The 21,158-nt window shown below is 40.4% G+C and overlaps 2 protein-coding genes across 2 annotated transcripts; one reads left to right on the top strand and one right to left on the bottom strand.

Moving 5' to 3' along the window:
* Positions 1 to 987: 987 nt before the first annotated feature.
* Positions 988 to 2,206, top strand: aanat1 (arylalkylamine N-acetyltransferase 1). Its single transcript, XM_040123437.1, has 3 exons — positions 988 to 1,141; positions 1,471 to 1,625; positions 1,724 to 2,206. The coding sequence occupies exons 1-3, from the start codon at positions 988 to 990 to the stop codon at positions 2,063 to 2,065; spliced, it is 651 nt and encodes a 216-aa protein (XP_039979371.1). The 3' UTR covers positions 2,066 to 2,206.
* A 3,970-nt stretch (positions 2,207 to 6,176) lies between these two features.
* On the bottom strand, positions 6,177 to 20,787 carry evplb (envoplakin b). Its single transcript, XM_040124384.1, has 22 exons — positions 20,682 to 20,787; positions 17,476 to 17,575; positions 16,585 to 16,739; positions 16,259 to 16,382; positions 15,999 to 16,130; positions 15,870 to 15,911; positions 15,561 to 15,722; positions 15,277 to 15,384; positions 15,023 to 15,118; positions 14,800 to 14,910; positions 13,125 to 13,271; positions 12,891 to 13,045; positions 12,657 to 12,754; positions 12,362 to 12,534; positions 12,041 to 12,219; positions 11,633 to 11,771; positions 11,318 to 11,511; positions 11,031 to 11,181; positions 10,812 to 10,895; positions 10,579 to 10,713; positions 10,376 to 10,468; positions 6,177 to 10,236 (listed from the first exon to the last, which is right to left on the bottom strand). The coding sequence occupies exons 1-22, from the start codon at positions 20,720 to 20,722 to the stop codon at positions 6,754 to 6,756; spliced, it is 6,102 nt and encodes a 2,033-aa protein (XP_039980318.1). The 5' UTR covers positions 20,723 to 20,787; the 3' UTR covers positions 6,177 to 6,753.
* Positions 20,788 to 21,158: the final 371 nt, after the last annotated feature.

Below are 21,158 nucleotides of genomic sequence, written 5' to 3'. Positions count from 1 at the left end.
ATTTTAATCTTAAATGCTTAATTAAATCAAAATCATTGAATTATTTCGATGCTGCTGCTAGTCAGAGAACTAGTACTATTCATTTTGTCCCCATTAATTTGATCAAGAGCATTATGGTACACCAACTGCAGAGAAAAAAAGCTTGACCAATCAGGGCCAAAGATGTTGTCAAAATTAATTAAGAACCAAAATATAATAATGACAACTATAAACATAAAAACTGTGGCCTCTTTCTCCAAAACGCGCAGCGAAAGGAAGGTGTTGTGCTCTCTGTCAGTGAGGAGATAAAGTGTCTGCAATACGCCGAGCTGTGGAAACAACTTCTGTAATCCTTCATCATGTGACTCATAGTAATAATCACTTCATAATGAAGAAGCACGCGAGACAAAGGCAGAGAAGGGGAGCTGGCCACCCAGTCAGTCCACAAACCTTCACTGACATACACCTCAACATCCTCCGGTAAGTTTCACTGAAGACTTGTCCTTGGAAAAGTGTGGCAAGGTGGTGTTTGTTTTCATTATTTAGCTTGTAGGTTCTTTCTTAATTGTTTTATTCATTGTACTGGAAAGAAATAATGGAACAGAAGTCTGTAAGCTGTGCCACTTATTAGATGCACAGTTAGTTAATTTTACTGACCAATTACTCGTCATGTCTTGAAATGTAGTTTAACTATAAGCATTGAAATGTAGTTTAACTATAAGCATTTTACTGGCACGGGGGGGGCAAACAGCAACAATGGACATAGTTAACTAAGGGGTTCAGAAAATTGCCTGACACGGTTATGACCTTCATTCATTCACTAACAAAAAATATTCGAATGCAAATCAGCCGGTGAATCACAGCCGGGAGAGCTGTCCTATAAATACGGACACAAACCTTCCTGTTATCCTCGCAGGTCCTGACAGAGGTGATCCTGCTGAGTGGGAGAGAAGGAGACAGGAAGAGTGTTTTTTTTTATGGAGGGGGGGGGGAGTGTGAAATCGTACGATGTCCGTTTTGGGCGCTCAGCCTTTCATCAAGCCAATGCAGTTATCACCTTCAGTTTCGCCTGGAATCCAAAGGAGACACACGCTTCCCGCAAGCGAAGTCCGACCGCTAAACACGCAAGATGCCATAAGCGTCTTTGAGATCGAGCGAGAAGGTAAGTGATCGTTCATATCAGTCCTGTACTGGAGCATAAATCCGCTCTGACGTTCGGCTGAGTGAAAAGAAGCATTACAACGATGGAGGGCTTTGCGTAAAGCCATTTCTCGCATCGGCAGATCTATTTTTTTATTTTTAATTTTTTATTTAACCACTTGGCACATTTTATTTGTAGTTACATTTTAAAGAGATCGTGTAAAATTTATATTCTGCATTCAGTAATGTGTTTATTAAGCGGTTTGCGCCGCCTCAAGTGTGCGTAAAAGTAGTGCCAAACCATTATTGTGCACGGGCCAATCTCTCTCCCTCTCTCTCTTTCTCTCTCAGCATTTATCTCAGTGTCAGGTGATTGTCCTCTCCACCTGGATGAGGTGCGTCATTTCCTCACGCTGTGTCCGGAGCTGTCCATGGGCTGGTTTGAGGAGGGCCGGCTGGTAGCTTTTATCATCGGCTCTCTCTGGGACCGAGACAGACTCACTACTGTAAGAGATCCTGCATGTCTCCACCTTTCCCGTTTAACTCTCAAAAACAAATGCAGACATATGAACATTAATTATGATTTCCAACCTCTTTGCTCCAGGAGGCACTGACTCTACACAAGCCCCGCGGTTCCACCGTCCACATCCACGTCCTCGCCGTCCATCGCACCTTCAGACAGCAGGGCAAAGGCCCCATACTGATGTGGCGTTACCTGCAATATCTCCGCTGCCTGCCCAATGTGCGCCGAGCAGTGCTGATGTGTGAAGACTTTCTCGTTCCCTTCTACCGCAAGTCAGGCTTCAAGGTTCTGGGGCGCTGCGCCATCACGGTGGCCAAACTCACCTTCACAGAGATGTGGTACCCCATCAGCGGCCATGCGTACATGCGCCGCAACAGTGAAGCAATCCGTTTCCCTCAGCACCCCTTGACTCTGCCACTGTGAAGGCTGATGAACATGTTGACGAATGACCTGCTGGTTTCTTTTCACTGACATGAGATAGCTGCACAGGTTATCTTTCATTAAAAACCAGTATTGTACTACACTGTAGGATACGTCAGGGTTTTTTCAGTTCCCAGTGGCTGCTTACTCTTATTTGTTGGACTCTTTTTTTTCTCCTATCTCATCAATCTATCTTGTGTGAAATTCTCTTACTGTGTAAAATAAACCCAAGAATGTACTATACTATATGTAATCAACTTCACTTTGTTAGACTATATTCTGAATGTATCACTCACCTGTGGGACGACTAGAGTAGGTGGTTGAACTATAACTCTGTAACTGGAGTAACACTGACGATGTGTTGCATTTGTGGTAGTCATTTGGATTTGTGGCTGTACAGTAAGCTGTCTCTTGCTTAGCACCTTTCTGGGCTTTCCACAACTATGAACTGACGTCAGCGAGCAGGCTTAGCCGCTCAACAACAGCTCCACCAGCTCTATTAGTGGGCTTTAGCTATTGTAAACGTCGGAGGATTTAGAAGAGGATCCACTCATCAGTTAGACTGCACCTCCGATGACGTTACTTGAACCAACATGTATGCTGTAGGTTTTTTCGTTAGACGGTACAGCTGTTTCAGTTCCTAATGCTCGACTGTACTGTAATTTCTTTTTTTTTGAGTTTCTGTCTGTTACAGTATCACAGTTTCAATAAAATGTTTTATACTGTTTTTTTTTTTAGATGAAAATGAATGTTTTTATGTTTTTTTGATTTGTCCTCTCTTTTTCTTTTTTTAACCAAAAACTAATATTATTCAAAATACATTTCTTGCATATATATATATGACTGACCGCATGTTTATCCAATCAAAGAACTAGTACAGATTGTCTTGACTACCTCATTATACTTTACAATGAGATGTCCCTAGCCTTTCTGTAGTATATTACTACCTTCTCCATGCCAGTATCTTCAGATGCTGCTGAACTGTACCACCAGAGACACAGAGCAGCCAGTGGGAAGCCTCATGCTCTTGACTGGAGCTTTAATCCATGACAGTCACCGACTCATATCTAATCCACTAACATGCCAGGGTGAGCAGCTCCCACTCCTCTGAAGGACAAACTTTGCACTTATTAGTGGTCACCTCAAAAAAGACCCAGAACTCCAATTAGCGCATAGGGAGCAGGGTGTGGACACTTGAAGTCTGATGCCAACATTTTTAGATGTCATATTGTGCCAAATTAGTTTTTGTTTCCCCAACTTCTTAAACATAGACTGTACTGTAATTTTTTTTTTTTTTTGAGTTTCTGTCTGTTACAGTATCACAGTTTCAATAAAATGTTTTATACTGTTTTTTTTTTTTAGATGAAAATGAATGTTTTTAATTTGATTTGTCCTCTCTAAGACTTTTCCATTTTTTTCTTTTTTTTTTTTTTAACCAAAAACTAATATTATTCAAAATACATTTCTTGCATATATATATATGACTGACCGCATGTTTATCCAATCAAAGAACTAGTACAGATTTTCTTGACTACCACATTATACTTTACAATGAGATGTCCCTAGCCTTTCTGTAGTATATTACTACCTTCTCCATGCCAGTATCTTCAGATGCTGCTGAACTGTACCACCAGAGACACAGAGCAGCCAGTGGGAAGCCTCATGCTCTTGACTGGAGCTTTAATCCATGACACAGTCACCGACTCATATCTAATCCACTAACATGCCAGGGTGAGCAGCTCCCACTCCTCTGAAGGACAAACTTTGCACTTATTAGTGGTCACCTCAAAAAAGACCCAGAACTCCAATTAGCGCATAGGGAGCAGGGTGTGGACACTTGAAGTCTGATGCCAACATTTTTAGATGTCATATTGTGCCAAATTAGTTTTTGTTTCCCCAACTTCTTAAACATAAAACTAAAATGTGTGGAGAAAAAAATCATTTCATTTCATACATTGTTTCTATTTAGCTGAAGTCAGAGACAGACTAACAAATTTATCTTTTAATTCGATCAAATAGTACCTTATATTCACAGTAAAATACAATAGTAGCACCAGATTTGTCTTACTTTGCTCTTTTCATGATATACCTAATTTTACACATTGTACACAACTTCATAGAGAAGCACTACTCTGACAGATATTAGTCACATAGTCAAATTAGGATCAGAAGAAATGATACTGATTAAGAGTGTTTTGGTACTGATAGCAAATTGACACATTGGAAATGTGCAGAAAAAGCACACATCAACTGTGTTGTTACCTCAGAAATCTAGAGTATTTCAGGTTGAGACTTCTTTTTTTAAAATCTCACCAGTCAAGTGGACTTTGGGGAGGGTAACTGTGATAAAAAAGTTTTCACATTTTCTGTCACATTTTCTCCGTCACACGGAATATATGTGCAGGATGAAGATGGCTCGCAGCATCATTGGGTTCAAGCTGATGCAGCCAGCTGGCATCTTTGCAAAGTTGGCTGTCAGTGAAGTCTCCTCTGGCTGAGGGTTTAGACCAATGGAGAGTTAGACAAACTGATGAGCAACTTTTGATAAATGTATTTTAGGATATTGGTGCTCTGTTTTGTGTTGGTTATGATGGTTATCATTATGTTTATGTGCTTTTATGTTTGTTTGTATTTATAATCAATTTCCAATAGTAGAAATCAAGTGTGCCTGAGCCCTGCCCATACCCTCCAGGAATGTTAATTTTTTTTTTTTTTTTTTAAAAAATTGAAATATGGTCTCTGCTCGTCATACTGTTGTTTGAAGAGGGGAAATACAGGGAAGTGGTCACTGAATAAAAGCAATTTAAATACTAGTTGATATGGTAATGGCATGATTGCAGGGCAGGCGTACAGGAGGTTTCGTCATTGTCATTTATAGAGGGAGTGAATAAGAGAAGTGTGCAAATGCTCATTGTCAAGGTTAAACCAACAACGCTGCAGTCTAACATAATGACAATAATAATCCAGCAAAATAAAAAGGAGCTGCCAATTATCATGTACATCACTCAGACAATGGTCCAGTCAGTGCAAATGTGCCATTTGTGTTTCTATGTACTGTGTGTGATGCCGTCATATTCTGGGTTATTTTGCAGGCTTTTTACCAGGAAGGCAGTCATCACATATGCATTTAGGTACCTACGCCACTGATAAAAATTTCAGAAAAAGAAACATCCCTGAATCCACAATTTGATTCCAGACTAAAGGTTGTACACTTTGCTGTCAAAACTTTGTTTTAAAAAGAAGAAAAGAAAAGGAAAAGACAGTAATAAGCGGCCAACAGTACGCACTGAGCTGGTTTTATCATTAGAGCATCATGCTAACTAACTACTTTAAGTGAGATGACACATCCATCAGGGAACATCCTTTAACTCCCCCTCTAGACACAGAGTGGGGCCACTTCAGCCTCCAGACAGGCTCATGTGCAGTAATCCCACAAAGTCCTTTCAGTCACCAGGTAATCTGGCAGGCAGACATCCCTATCAACACCATTTACTGTAACCTCCACTGTGGGGTCAAATGGGGTCTTTCAAACAATTCCCCAACCAATATCAACTTGGTTTTCTCAGGACATTTATTTTATTGGTCAGCTAAATTAGATAAGAAGCTAGTGTTCATTTGCTGATATGTATGCTTGCTGACAAGGCAGTGCACTGTGGCAATACATTAAAACCAGAGGGTCCCAGTTCTAATACTTTAGTGGTCTGTGTCAGTTTCCATTGTCCAAATTTGCCTGAGGAGTGTTTGGTTAGTTAACTGCCTCATCAATGTAGACCTTAGAGCTTGACCTTGTTAACCATAACATACTACAAGCTTGTATGTGAGTCATATTTAATCTGTATCCTTAATCCCTCATTTCCAAGCACATGACTGACTGGGGTTTATCACCGTTGTATAGCTATTTTGCCATGAGAGTATAAAATACAGCAAATGATTAACTGTCTTGTGAAGTTGTCATTGGAAATGGGAAGATATGCCTCATAAACTGTATGTCCCCTATATTATTATTGAAAAAATTAGCACTAAACAAAAAACAAAGTTGAGGCAGATGGGAATGTCATTAGTTTTGTTTAGTTTTATTAGTTTTATTTTGTCATAAACTACAGTATTGGACAAATTAAAATATTGACCTAATGACGGTGCAAAATGTAAATGTAAAATGTATTATAATTCATCTGGAAGAATGAATGTGATATGAAAGTATGAACAAAATTTTATGGGAATCCTTCCAACAATTGTTGAGATATTTGACTCAAAATCACAAAAACCAACCTGATGGTGGCGCTAGAGGAAAAGTCTGGGGATCATCAAGGTAATTAGGATTCTTGCTCTGGGTACCATGCATGTCTGTATAAAAATTAAATTGAAGGAGTTTACACACACACTGTATGTTCTAATGATCCAACTGTTAAAATTTTAAATAACAGATTTAGTTTGAAAATGCAGAAAAAAACAATATACCATATAAAACAAACATTACCCTAATTTTTAAATCAGACCCAAAAATAGTACTGAAAAACAAACAGATCCACAGCTACCGTTTCCCCCAAAAAACAGTTTTTTCCAGTGTTTTCAAAATGTATGTGTATGAACATAACAATTTTTCATTTATTTGTTTACATTTATCAATTAGCGTACACCCTCTACCACCAGGTGCTGTAGCAAAACAGTGTCGTATATCTTAAACCACACATCTAAACTTTGTTGAAAGAGGAGTTGAACCGATAGTTTGAGTATGATGGAGCATTTGTAGGATCAGTGGAAGATGCAGGAAGCAGCAGGAGCCCTGTGCTGATGTCTCTATTACACCGATCTATTGCCTGCTTGTATGATATCTTCTCTTTAGTGATGGGGTCTACCAAATCTTTTGTTTGGGAAGCCTCATCTTGCAGCTCACTAGCTGTTGTGCTGTCAATTAGATTGGTGGCAATAGCTTCTTGGACAGTGAGGCGACCTGCTTTTGTGGGATTCACCAACCCACCAGTCAGGTACTGCGCCTCCATGTACCTTCTGGCATTTTCTTGGGGAATATATCCTTTCTGTGCTGCCTGTCCTACTGCAAGACGCTCTTTAGTCACGGGATCCTCGACTCCAGTGAAGGCTTTCTGGGCATTCAGAAGTTTATATATGTGACCCGTGTCAATGAGGCCATGTTCAGCTGCCTTATGGACGGACAGTTTGTCCTTTTTGGTGAGATCAACGATTCCACCGGAGGCAGCCTGTGCCTCAAGCAACTTAAAAGCTGTCTCGGCATCAATGAGTTTGCGGGTGAGAGCACTTCTCACAGACATGCGGCTTTCAGTGGTGGTGTCAAAAATACCAGAGATTGGGAAATGCTCATCGCCTGCAGAAACAGTGAGGTTGTTCAAACTGCCACTAAGGTGACTGCTGAGACTGGTGTAGGAGGAGGTTGGCATGGAGTTTAAGGGAGAGGCTGGTGCGGGTTTGGTGGGTGATCTTGGGACTGTTATTGGAGGAATGTAGGGTTTTCTTGTTTCCCCTGCAACAAGGAGGGCAAACTCAGAAATGGGAATTTTCCCTTCCTTGTAGTGGATCACGTCATACTGGGTCAAGCGACCATCCCTCAGAGCATCCTTGACAGAGTACTGCTTCCCGCTCTTGCGATCCTGTAGAATTGTTGTATCCCCATCTGGACCAGTTGAAGTGATTTCTTCCCAGTCGCATTCCAGCTCTGACAGGTGAATATACTGATTGCGGTCAATTAGGCCCTGCAAGTAGGCATCATAGGGAGACATGTCTTTACCAGTTTCTGGATCCAGGATGGTGATCTTTGTGGACAGATTTGTTTCTCTGGTATGAGTTTCAGTCTGGTCTTCTTTCTTAATGCCGTTCTGGAGCTCAATGATGAGCGTTTCTCTCTGGTGTATTTTGTCCTTTTCATTCAGGATCTCTTTCTCCAGCCGTTGTATTTCAGAGGATGTCTTAAGACTCCTTTGCCGTGCAATCTGGTTTCTCTCACTCATCAGTTTGGACTGCTGCTGGAAGGTCATGCTGATGTTCTGTCTTTGAGAGTCTATTATTTTGAGCTGTCTGAGGAGATCGTCCTTCTCTCTCTGCAGAGCATCTCTAGTACTGATGAGAGCATTCTCCTCCTGACAGGTCACAGACTTTGATGTCTGTAGATGGGCAATTTTGATGTTGATGTTTTGAATGTCATCTTCCTGGTCCCGCCTGAGATTTCTCTCGTGTGTTACTAGCTCTCTTAGATGTTCCCTTTCAGCCTCAACTGCTGGGTCCTTCTCTATACGTACAACTTCTCTGTAAACAACCTTCTCAATTGATTTCTCCTTTTGCAGGATTTCCAATTTGACCTTCAGGTTGCGGATTTCTCTCTCTAGACGATTAATATTGGTGCCTTCAGTCTCCATGTCAACACGAATACCATCAGTTATTTTTTCCAGCTTTGGATCCCTCTCCACTTTCAGGACCTCCTCGATGACAATCTTTTCCTCAACAGGCAGCGGTGCATTTTCCAGTTCAAGAATGCGAGATTTGATCTGCCTTAGCTCTGACTCCACTTGAATCTTCCTCTGACGATCATCCATCTGAGCCAGCGTATTCTCTCTCTCTTGAATCAGGACTCTGAGCTGTCTGACCTCTAACTCAAGCTTCCTACGGGCCTTCATTTCATCATCCAGGGCCTTGTTCAATTTCTCATGCTCCAGGATCTGCTTTGGGTCCTTCTGAAGACGTATAACTTCCTGCATAACAATCTTCTCCTCTGGCTTTTGCCTTTCAATGACAATGAATTGATTCTGGAGGTCAAAGAGACATTCTTCCACACTGCGACGCTGCTGAATCTCTTCTCTTACATTCCTACGAAGTCTGTCAGCCTCTTTCTCAAGAAGAGGATCATTCTCATATTTGATGACCTCTTTATTCACTAGCTTTATCTCCACTCTGGATTTTTCAGCTTTCAGCTCATCTCTCTCTTTACGTAGGTGGGTTAGCAGCTCCAGGGTAGTGTCATAGTTGACTTGTAGACGGGAAACTTGGTTGCTCAGCCTTTGCAATTCCCTTGTGACCTCTGGGCTTTTCTCTTCTTTGATCACCTCCTGTGTCACCTCCTTGTACTCCACTTTGGGTTTCTGAGCACGCAGAGTAGTCAGAGTGGTTATCACTGTGTTTATTTCTCTTTCCAGTTCTGTACGGTTTCGGCTAGAGTCCTGCAGCTCTTTCCTAAGACGTATCAGCTCTACTTCTGTCTCAGGATCAACTCTGTAGATCTCACTGATGATCTCTTTGACCTCGACTTTTGGCCTGAGCTTCTCCACCTCACTATAACGTAGCTGAAGGGTTGTTAAGTCCTTCATCAAGATAATATTCTCATCTTTCTCCTCTTCCAAGGCCATTCGTAGTTTCCTCGACTCTTCAAGCGTTTCTGGGTCTTGCTGGACTTGCTTCACCAACTTGGTGACTATCTTGGGTTGGATGGTGGGAATGACCCTTTCTAGTGTGTTTATCTGGCTCCTCATACTAAAAATGCTATCATTTAGGGACTTGCACCGGGAGTCCTCCTCTGCAATTTCAGTGTGGAATGTGAGAACAGCTTTCAGCATCTCTGGATCCTTTTCAAGCCTCACCACTTCCTTCTTAACAACCTTCTCCCTGATTTTTGGTTGCTGCTGAGCCAGAACTGTGAGCTCAGTTTTCACATGTACTGCCTCAGTATCTCTTGTTTGGAGCTCCAGTTTTATCCTCTGCATCTCATCTCTGATCTTGGCTGCCTCTTTATCAAGCTGTGGGTCTCTCTCGTATTCAGTCAGTACCTTGGTCACCAGTTTAGGTTCGATTTTCATCAGCTGTGTTTCCAGTTTGATAACCTTCTCATCGACAATTTCTATCTCTGATTGGGTTCTTGACCTCTTAAATGCCTCATCCTGGATCCTCTTTTTCAGGGACTGCAGTTCTACCTCCAGGTTGGGGTCACGATAGTACTGCACCACCTCCTTCTCCTCCAACCTCTCCACTCCTCTCCTGCTCTTCAGAGACATAAACCTCTTGCGGTATGTTTCCAGGTCTCTTTCAGCGTGTGAGCGCCTAGCAACCTCCTCCCTTAATTCCCTTTTCAGACTATCACTTTCCTCCAGGTCCTTCTTCTGGCTCTGTCGCTGCAGCTGCTGATTAACAACTACCTGACTGACTTTCTCTTCATTCTGTACACAAATAAAAGGACAAAAGAAAGAACAAGTCAGTTCAGAACAACTCACAATGATGATTTTGTGCCAAACACCAGGTATTATTCTACTGTAACATGACTGTTGCTTATATTATTTTTATCTACTGATATCATACCCTGGTCATTATGTTCTTTGCCATCCCCAATTGGCTCAGCAGCTGGTTGTTCTCTGCTGATACCTCAGAGAAATGGTTCAGTAGATCTCTCTCCTTTAACAGAAGGAGAATGCAAAATGAGTTTAAAATTGTTAAAATGTTGGAGAAAACACAGAGAATTGTCTACCTAACATTCATCTTTAGGCCGCTGTCTATAACCATACCTTTCTCTGTACAGCCTGAGTCATAGTTGAAGTTGCACGTTTCTTTGGAACTGGTTCCTCATCGTCGTCATCATCTTCATCATCATCATCATCATTCAGAGTGCCACGGTAAGTGTTTGACTTAACCTCATACTCCTGAAAGGAAACAGATTTAAACATTGAAGGATTAGGAACTTGGAAATGCCCTGTAGTTGCAGATGGTAAATAAGAATAACCTCATTGTCTGAACTCACATTTAAGATGCTCTGCAGATCATGGGAAAGATCATTAACTCGATCTAAATCACCTGATTTCCTCTTGATGTCCTCCATCACTTTCTAAACATGGGACATAATTAAATAACCACAACTGATAAGACAAAGCAGTATTACATCATGGTTGAAGCAATCTGCTTGAGTTAGTTCATAGAAGTTGGAGACAGGTTAATATATGTAAAAATTACTTCCACTTACCTTCTGAGAGTTCTGCTTGGCTGTTATCTGCACCACATCATCAGTAGGTTGGATCGTGTTATTGGGCAAATTGACCAAGAAGAAATCCAGCGACTGAACAGCATTATGGAAATCTTGGGTTTTATTGTTTGCTTCCTGTATGAGAGCAGATCTAAAGCAAAATATAAGACAAAAACTCATAAATAATAAAATGTCTCCATTTTAAAGAAAATTACAAAAACACAGGAATTACAAAACCAAACAAGTACATACAATTACAAAAACGCTTTAATCTTTTTTTCCCTCACCTTTCCTGGAGCTGATTATTGACATTTGTGTAACGGTTCTTCAGATGTTTCACCGCACTGTCCTGGCGGCGGATATCAGGGCAGTATTCATTGAGACTCTGCTGTAGGGAGCTGCATGCTTGCTTGGTCAGGTCCAACTCTCTGCCTAATTGATTCAACTCATCCTTCTTTGAGGCCACATCCTTACGTATTACCTGTTTGACACCGTAAAGAGAAAGCACAGATATAAAGAAAAAAACACATTTGTATCCCTTTGGGGCATCCAGTGTTCTCTACCATCATATGACTTATGACTTAAATGTTTTTTGGTTGAACCTGCAGCTGCTGGTTGCGACTCTGGAGGGCATTAGGTTGATCAAGGATGGTGCCATCTTTAGCTAACTGGTCCTCAAACCCAGAGACAATGCCTTCCACATTCTGTATTTGTTTTTCTAGGAACATGGAGGCTGTAGCTCTGATGAAAGGAGAAAGGTAATAAGAGAAAACATGGCAAACTGAATCACATATATTTGAAAAAAGAAAAATTTGTACGTATGCTTACTTGCCTATATTTCAGAATTACATTAAAGAGAAACTATGAAACTTCTGCTGAACAACATCTTATATGGCTGCAAATGACAATTATGGGATAATGCTAAGTTTCACTTTGAATGCTTTCATGTTTTAAGAATTGTTTTGAAAAAAATTTCTGCCTGTGCTATAATTTCATTCTGATCTTCTTACTTTTTATCATAAAGATCAATAAGGGCATTGATGTCATCGATCTTATTATTGGCAGCACTGAGTTTTAGGGGCAGGGTAGAGGTGGTGGGTCCCAGGGGTTTCTTGGCCAGAATCGGCTCCATCTCTCTCTGGATCCCAGACTTCTCAGACTCCAGCTTCCTTACAGTCAGAGCAGATTTCTGGAGGGCAGATCATACGATGTCATTGACCGCAACAACCCAGACATGGCTGAACATGCTAAGGACAATATTTAGGAATTAAATAAGATAATGAAACGTAAGATAGGTGATATTATTAAAGCATAATGTTGTTCATGTTCACTTCATGTTCTTTCAGCCGGTTCGCCAAGTCTTGCGTGGGGTTGTAGTTGTCTAGTGGGGCCCTCAGCCGGCTCAGGATTTCTTTTTCAATCGTATCCAGGTCTTTGTTTATCTTGTTTATTTCACTGGCTAGCTCTGCAGCTTTGGGATCTTCAGGAACACTTTGTACAGCAGCTGAGGAGGAGAAAGGACAACAATTCTACAATCAAAAGTTAGATAAGCCCAGACATTGTTATGGCCTTGCAACCAGGGAAAACAAAAAAAGTGTGTGTAAAAATTATTCTTTTTCTTCTCACCTGCCTTCTGAGGGCGAACCACCTCCACAGTGGGGTTCTTCAACGAGGTCATTACTGCAGATCTATGGCTCTTCAGGTCCATCAGAGCTCTGTCCAGGCTGAGCACCCACAGACACAACGTTTCATTAAAATCCATCACAGGTGAATCATCAGTCAGGGGTTAGCATTTGCCTCTGCTGTATTCACAATGAAAAACAATGGGAGGAAAACATGCTGTGAGTTTGTACTGTGTACCTGTTTACTTTCTCCAGGGCCTCAGCATCAGGCGGTGGGACCACGAAACATGCCCCTGGGAGGGTTTTGATCTTCCCACTGCTGGTCTGAAGCTCCCAGTCCTTATTATCAGAGTTGGACTTTAGGATGAGCATCTCACCATGTCTCACTGCATCCTGAAACACAGAGAGAAGTGGATAACCTAAAGATGATAATTACAAGAATGTTTTTCACAAATTATTCCTGCTCTTCTACCTCCTCATCGGCCCAGTCACACACGGACACTACAGTGGTGGGTTTGGTGGGCTTCATTCGTCGTAACTTCAGAGGCACAACGTTGCTGCTGATCTCCTTGAGGAGGACCAGTCGCTGCTCATTCCTCTTCACTGCTGGTTCATCTCCCTGAAGGTATTATTGAATTAGAAGAAACGTAACACAAACAAACAAGGTTATTAAGCATTTCTTGATTATCCAACCAGGTAGAGGTAACAGTGCTTTTGCTGATCCTAAGAGAGCTCCAGATATTTCCTATCACAGTTAGGAGTGATCGGCAGAAGCAAAAGCTACACATTTTACATATTGTGGAAAATATATGACGATAATGATGATGATAAAAAGATACAAGGTCCGTTCCAGTGCCCACATTCCCAATACAGCATGAAAAAGTTCTTGACATGATAGCTTCAGCATATATGCAATCAAATTGTTAGTATGATTCTACCCAGTGTTCACATCAACTACATCTATATCAGTTCTAAAATGTGCAATACAGTAGAGCTGTTAAATAAAATAAATGTGAAATAAAAGTTTGAAAGACAATAAATAACAAAACATAGAAATTTAAAAAATGAAATGGTTTTAAATTTCTAAAATTGCCAGTAATCTTTGAAGGAAATATTTCATTTTGAGGCTGAAGTCTCTGTTTTAGAAAAACAGGAAAAAAAAGGGTCATGTATTCTATGGGGTTGCCACAGATGGTTCTCACTATATTTAACACTTTATCAATTATACCCCAAAAATCACATTTAGTCGACATAACTCTCTTGGAAATGTCTTGTATAAGCTTTCTTTTGCATGTTTCAATATATTGAAGCATATATAGTAGATATGATAGAAAAGTCCCCTCCAAACTATTAAACTAAACAAATATTGTATGTCAACAAAGGAGGTGAAGAATTTGATTGTTGTTACTTAAACTTGTAGAAGTGAACAGGTCACTTTTCATGGACATACAGCATACAGATATCTTCATCACGTTGAAATTTTGGACTTGAATTAAAGATAAAGAGGTAAAAATGTTTTTAGAGGAACTGTAAAAAAAAATATCATTGGTCATTATGAATAATATGTTGTATATGTATGTATAATTCGATGTAAAATGCAATATGTATAATGTCGAGTAAGATAGTTTTAGCCTACTGCATCTATTCGATTGGATGTTGCACCACTTTTTGCTTATTTTTCATTTATTTATCTGGAGGTAAATGAATAAACTTGCTTATATTAAAGAATAAGATTCAAAAGATGCTATGTCAATTTTGCCGTGTCTTACTCCTCAAACTCAGCACGAACACACAAACGTTTTCACTCCTAAGCTGACATTTTAGAGCATTCTTGTGTAATTGTATAATTCTTAGAAGTTCAATAAATACAGGCCCTGGTCAACAGGGACGTCCCTTAATCTGACAATGGATTTTTCTTCGAGTCAAAGTAACCATAACTAGGCTGAGCTATAAGAGTTTAGTCTTTGTAAAAAATATAATTAGGTTTACCTAACACTGAGGAGGCTCTGGTACAGACTAACGATGATGATCAGATTTTTTTTTAAATGCCTACAGCTGCCATAAATCCCCTCTAACACAAAGTGGCAATCCTTTCGAGACTTTCTAGGGTTGAAAAGAAACCTTGACTCCAGAAAACACGGTTGTACCTCCAGTGCCAACAAGACTTCAGGGTTGCTCTTGTTGGCCAGAGACTTCGGGTCCAGAGTGGAACTGAGTCTCTCCAGGGACTCAGACAGCGTCTCTGCATCCAGCTGGAACTGCAATGAACAAACAGTCACTTTGTAGGAAACTGCAATGGTGAACTGGAAACACCTGATTTAGTAGAAAAACACAGTCAGTCACAGTGTTGTGCAGTCAGAGGTCCTGTACCTTCCTATAGTCTTCAATGTTGTCCAGGTGTGTTTCCTGGGCTAGACACAAGTTGAGAAAGGCTTGCCACTCAGCCTGCACAGAATTTCTGTGTGCCTGAGGAAAACAAAGAACTCAATTCACTGATTTGTTACCAATCAATTTAAATACCTTCTGTTCAGTCTGATTTATCTCTGTTGGCACTATGATATTTGATCACAGTTATCATACAGATATTTTTCTCATGTCTGACATACAGTAGCTGATTGATGTACCTTTATTGTTGGGGTGGCAGGGTGTTTCATTTCAACCTGACGATCTCCTTCCTCCTGCAGCTGGTTGATCTCACTCTCATGAGCTAGCAGTCCATTATTTTTGAATTTCTGTATATAAACATAAATTGGGATGATGTAGAGAACATGACATAGTGTTTTAAGTATTCAAATGAAATTCTCCCAGCAGCTAAATAGTTACTATGTACTGTACTGGTTACACCAAAATCTGAATCTACTAATACTGTTGACATCATCTCGACACATGCACCACTCAGGCCCCTCACCTCATACTCCATGCGGACACCTGGGGGGTCAACCATGCGATCACTCCAGTCTCTCTGGAGGATCCTCTCCTGCTGGCCTGACAGGTAGACTAGCTCCTTACTACAGCTTTGCATGTACTCATACAGGGAGGCCAGGTAGCTGCGCCTGCGCTGGGAGCTCTCCTGCACAATTCACACGATGCATGCAAGTTATACACAGTATATATAGACATATAGACTACACACATCCCTCTGAACCTAAATGAACTCCTTTAGACAGCACCCATTGAAGCCTTATGGTCAACAAGTGAAAAAAAAAAAAAAACTCACGAAAAGTTGAGCATATTTCTCTTTGAGGGCGTCGTACTGCTCCTACGAACAAAGAAGATGTAGAAACATGAACACAATTCATCCTGCATGTCGTCTTGCAAAGTGCACACATGTGTTGTGCGCTGTTACCTGTGAGGTGGTAGTGCTGGGCTGCAGCTGGGCGCTGTAGACCTCAATCTCCTGGTGCAGAATGTTATGTTCTGCGATCTGCTTCTCTACATCAGACAGGTTGGGGCCATATGTCTCTGCCTTTAACTGTTTCTGTAAAACACAACGTTACACAGCAGAAAACCTTTCAGCCTGTGACACTTAATAAGCACGAAGGTGTTTAGCCACTGAAACCAAAGATTAAGGTCAATCTTTTTGTGTTCGATGTTGCCTCAACTGACCAGTTTTTCATCCAGCAGAAAACCCCAGTCAATCTTTTGTGCCAGCTCCAAGTCTTGCACCTGGTCATACAGTTCCCTGTAGGTAGCACAGTCCTTTGCCCAGCGTTCATGGAGATTTCTCACACTGAAAACAGGAGAATCAGACACACAAGTATTTCAGTGAGTAGTGTGTAGATGGGTGGAGAACAGCAAAAGGGAATGTGGAAATGAGGGTTTCTAGCGAGCATATCTTGGTGGAATGTGATGTATCGAGTTTAGGGTGTGTCTGTTCGTATCCATGCTAATGTTTGTTTTAGTGTGTTTGTGACGATCCCAAATAAACTCACTCTCTTTCTATCTCATTAGCCTGCGGGTGCTGCAGCCTCTTGGCTTTGTCCAAGTCCATGAAGAGATCCTTCATCAGCCCCTCGGCCTCCGTGAGGTTGTCTGAATTCTCCTTCTTGTGGATCACCTGCTGATTCTTCCCATCACGCTCTTTGTCCTACACAGGAGCAACAGGAGGATAACATTGTAGAGACAGACAGATAAAAACCTTTTATCTTGAACAATCATGCGATGCAAAGCTTATAAAACTGATTCTGAAAATGTTTAACGTATTGTTTTGTGGAACCATGTCTTATTACAGTTGGTCTGGTCTTTTTGGATTGATATATAGTTTTTAATCACTTTTAATTAGAAGAATGGTATGTATATGTTTGCTGTATGCCTATACCATTTATATGTATGTAGGTGTATTTGTATTAGAGCTTTTTATGTCTGAGTCAAGTCTCAAATCTTCATAAACAAACTGGAAATCACATCCCACTTGTTAATGGCATTAGTTCTCGTGGTTTTCCCTCCTAAACTGTTTTAATAACATCTTATTTACATTGAAGGATCAATCCTTGCAATGTATATTCAATGAAAATTTAGAGCGAAAGAAGATTTTGCAAAAAGCATGGGTTTCAAAACAAGTGGTGGTCATACTTTTGCACACTTGATACTTGACTAAAAACACAAGTGTTGTACTTTTTACTCTTACAGAAATTACATACATTAATCCTACTGCAATAGCAGCAGTATGTTGGACTAAGGAAACTTGTAAACTCAGCATTGCTGGGATTTTCAAGGTCATAACTAATCAAGTAACAAAGTAAAAGTATCATACTTAAACCCGGTGTTAATGTATAATGTATAATATCAAGTCTCCAGCTCTGGTGTGCATGTAGACTTCTTACGAAAGTCAGCAGCTCCGCTGATCGCAGGATGTTCTTCTCCACTTGGTCAGCATTCCTCTGCATGCGAGCAATCAACACAGCCAGGTCATTGGCCTGACTCCTGGGTAAAAACACCAGAGAGAAAGATGATGGTCAAACATATGAGTCTGCACAGAAGCTTTTGCATGATTTGAAAATATTACAAAACTAATGCCGATATGCAGGGTTGGAAATAATTAAGCATGTGCTCCTGTTACAGGGACTAAAAAGCATGTTTATGTACTTACAATTTAGAAATGTTACCATCATGGAAGTAGATTTTTAACGTTTTTATGTGCTCAACTACTTTTGGACCACAAGAATAACAGAGTAGCTTACAGTTATGCTATTGAAGACCAATCAGGAGAAGGAGGATTTAGGTTTGGTTTGAGCATTTTCTCAACTTTCTGAGAAAGCTCACTGCTTCAGGATTTGACAGGGCATGGTGGTGGAGGATGTATTGAAACCTTTTACTTCAAATGCACTTTAAAAATACTCCATGACAAGTTAATGTCCTGCCGTCATAATTTTACTCAAGTAGAAGCAAAAAAGTATTGGTAGTATCAACAATAAAAGTATTGCAGAATGACTACCATTTTAAATGTTTTAGCTGGTAAAGGTGGAGATAATTATAAGTAGTTCATATACTGTTGGCTAGTTCAGTCTATGAATGCATCATAATTTAGAAGCTGAGCAGATGTTTTCTGTGTATAATCTTGACCTTCAAAGTAACTGGTAACTACAGTTGTAAAGAAAAAACTACAATATTTGCCTTTGATATGCAGTGGAAGAGAAGTATAAAGTAGCATTAATTGGAAATACTTACGTAAAGTACAAGTACCTCAGAATTTGAGTTTAGTACAGTACTTGAGTGAATGTAGTTAGTTACTGTCCATCACTGGGTTTGTAATGTATATTCATATTAAAAGAGGTGCTTTTGTACTTCAACTTGAGTAATTTTCAAGACATTTTCTTTTGGCCACAGCCTGAATGAGAAATTAGACACGTGGAATGAAAAGACACTAAAGTTAATTTTTCCAATGTGAACATAAAACCCACTAAACCACAGACAAAGAAGATTCCTTCGCCTGCTTAACTGAAATCTTCACTGGCATGTTACTCATGAACACTCTCTGTAGACCTGTTTTGTGCTCTGTGTTTGTTCTGTCAAACACTGTGATGTGATATGAAAGCCAACTATTTATCTTGACACACCCAGATAAAGACCCAGGGGACACATTGTAACGGGGGGGGGGGTGTCCCCTCCCATTACCAGTCAAGAATGTCTTTGTGTGACAGGAGACATTCTTGCTGAGATGAATGTGTCACAGTGCGCCATTCAGCTCTTATCAGAGCTGAATAGCTCAGATAAATGGTTTAATTAATTTGCAGCTTTTCGAGACAACTGTAGTCAGACATTATGGCTCATAGTAGGTGGAGGAGGATTAGTTTCTGGAGTGCAGTGTTTTTATTGCTCCCAGTGGTGGAAATTAACTAAGTACATTTACTTGAGTTACGTACTTAAGAACAAATTTGAGGTACTTGTACTTTGATTGTTTTCTTTTCATGCCACTTTATACAGTAAATATTGCACTTCTTACTTTACTCCATTTACTGTATTTGATAGCTTTAGTTAGTAGTTATAAGCTCTTCATATGGTTTGTGTACAAAAAATGGGATGCTTTGTTATAGATGAAACTACCCAACAATATATATAAGTAGAGCTAAAACAATTAGTTGATTAATGGATGAGTCAGATTACAAACATTAAAAAAATAACAATTAAGAACTGATAATTATTTGTGCTTTTTTCGTGAAAAAATGCCAAACATTTCATGGTTCAAGCTTCTCAAATGTGATGATTTGCTGCTTTTCCTTCTAATCCTTTTGATACTTTTACTTCAGTAATGATTTCAATGTAGTACTTTTGCTTGTAATGGAGTATTTTTACACTGTGGAATTAGTACTACTACGATCTGAATACTTCTTCCACCACCTTTACTCATGCAGGCTCTTATCTCTGATGCAAAGGTCCAACACATGGATGACTTCCTACATTGCTGGCAGCTATCTTGCCATAATCATGAAAATTGAACCATGTATATCTCAGAAGCAATGTGAATGCATGCAAGCTAAACACTCGCTCCTTGACTCACTCACTTCCACTGAAGCTCAAGTGTCACTGTGCCAATCAAGACAAAAAAGATCTCAAGCCTTTGGTTTCAAGTACCTCTCCTCTGTGAGGCAGCACTATGTGCCCCCCACCCCCCCCCACCCCCCCCCCACCCCCCCACCCCCACACCCACCACCCCCTGGGTGACAGGTTGCTCCAAGAGGAGATAAACACCTGCTTAATCACTTTGGGGTAGGGAATGGGGTTGAGGTTGCACAGTTTCAAACATCTAGGAGTCCATACATTTATTGCCATGTGTAACATCATTAAACATGATTGATAGCGGCAATTGCCAACTCACTCCTCTACTACAAGAACCACTGGTTCCACGACATAACAATGACAACAAGCTGCACACCCTATTATACTATATTATACTCTCTCAGTTGGGTTACAGCATTAAAGGCACACTGTTGACAAACCAGCTTAATGAGTCAGAGCAGTGGCTTATTGAGTGTCAGTAAATATTGATGATACCCCCCTTGGGTAAAGATACAAATAAAAGTAATATGGTTAAGTAAAGGAATCTGGTAAGATGACAAGAACAGAATCAATGAAGTATACTCATAATGTATAATCGTAACAGGGTTGTATTGTCAGTGTAAAGAGGGAATAAAACTGAGACATTTCATATTCAAACAGGGTTTTTTTTTTTCCTCCTCATGCTCCTCAGGCTGCTTCAGCTTTTTAAGAATGAATTTAATACATTGAATGTATGTTAACTGTAAGATCTTTGTTGCTTTCACATGGCACCTGACTCCTGTGTTACATTTTCATTCTCCGGGGAAATAAAACAGCCATGTCCTGTGCAAACAAAAATGGGATCATTATAAAAAAAAAATGCCTGCATGCAGCATGAACCAGATTTTAGGCCAGCACCTCAGGGGAAGAGAAACAAAGTGTGAAGCAACAAAAGAGAGGAGACAAGACGAGAGAGACTAATATAAGACTAGGAAACCTGACACACACACACACACACATACATACACACACAGAGGAAGCTGTCCAAACTCACTTGCTGATCTTTACAGGACTGTAGTCTTTTTTCTTTGACATCTTGGGAGACCGTTCAGGCTCGTTTATGTAATCTAAGTCCAAGTGTGTTTCTTCCAAGTCTTCACTCTCTCCTCTCCTCTTTTCTCTTCCTCATTGTCATTTGTGGCGTCTCCCCTCAGTTAAGGAGTGTCCACCTGTCTCAGCTCCTCCCAGGCCAGCAGGTGTGTCGTCAGTAAAAGCAGTGGAGGAGCAGACCAGGCAGACCTGTTCCACGTTCCTGCTGCTTCACAGTCCTTGCTCTCGATTTGATTTTCTAGGAGCTTGTCCTCCATGTATTCATTCAAGTAATTTTTCATTGGTCTCCTCTCTCAGAAATGTGTTTTTTATAAGCATGATCAGGAAACTGGTTATGAACCCTGAAAGAGTGTCAGATTGCACTTTATCATCTCTGGGGAGTATATCCGTAGTTTCTGAAGACTTTTTCTGACTCTGCATA

Source organism: Xiphias gladius, chromosome 3 (assembly GCF_016859285.1).
Source record: "Xiphias gladius isolate SHS-SW01 ecotype Sanya breed wild chromosome 3, ASM1685928v1, whole genome shotgun sequence".
NCBI lineage: Eukaryota > Metazoa > Chordata > Actinopteri > Istiophoriformes > Xiphiidae > Xiphias > Xiphias gladius.
This window is presented reverse-complemented; position numbering and strand designations above follow the sequence as displayed.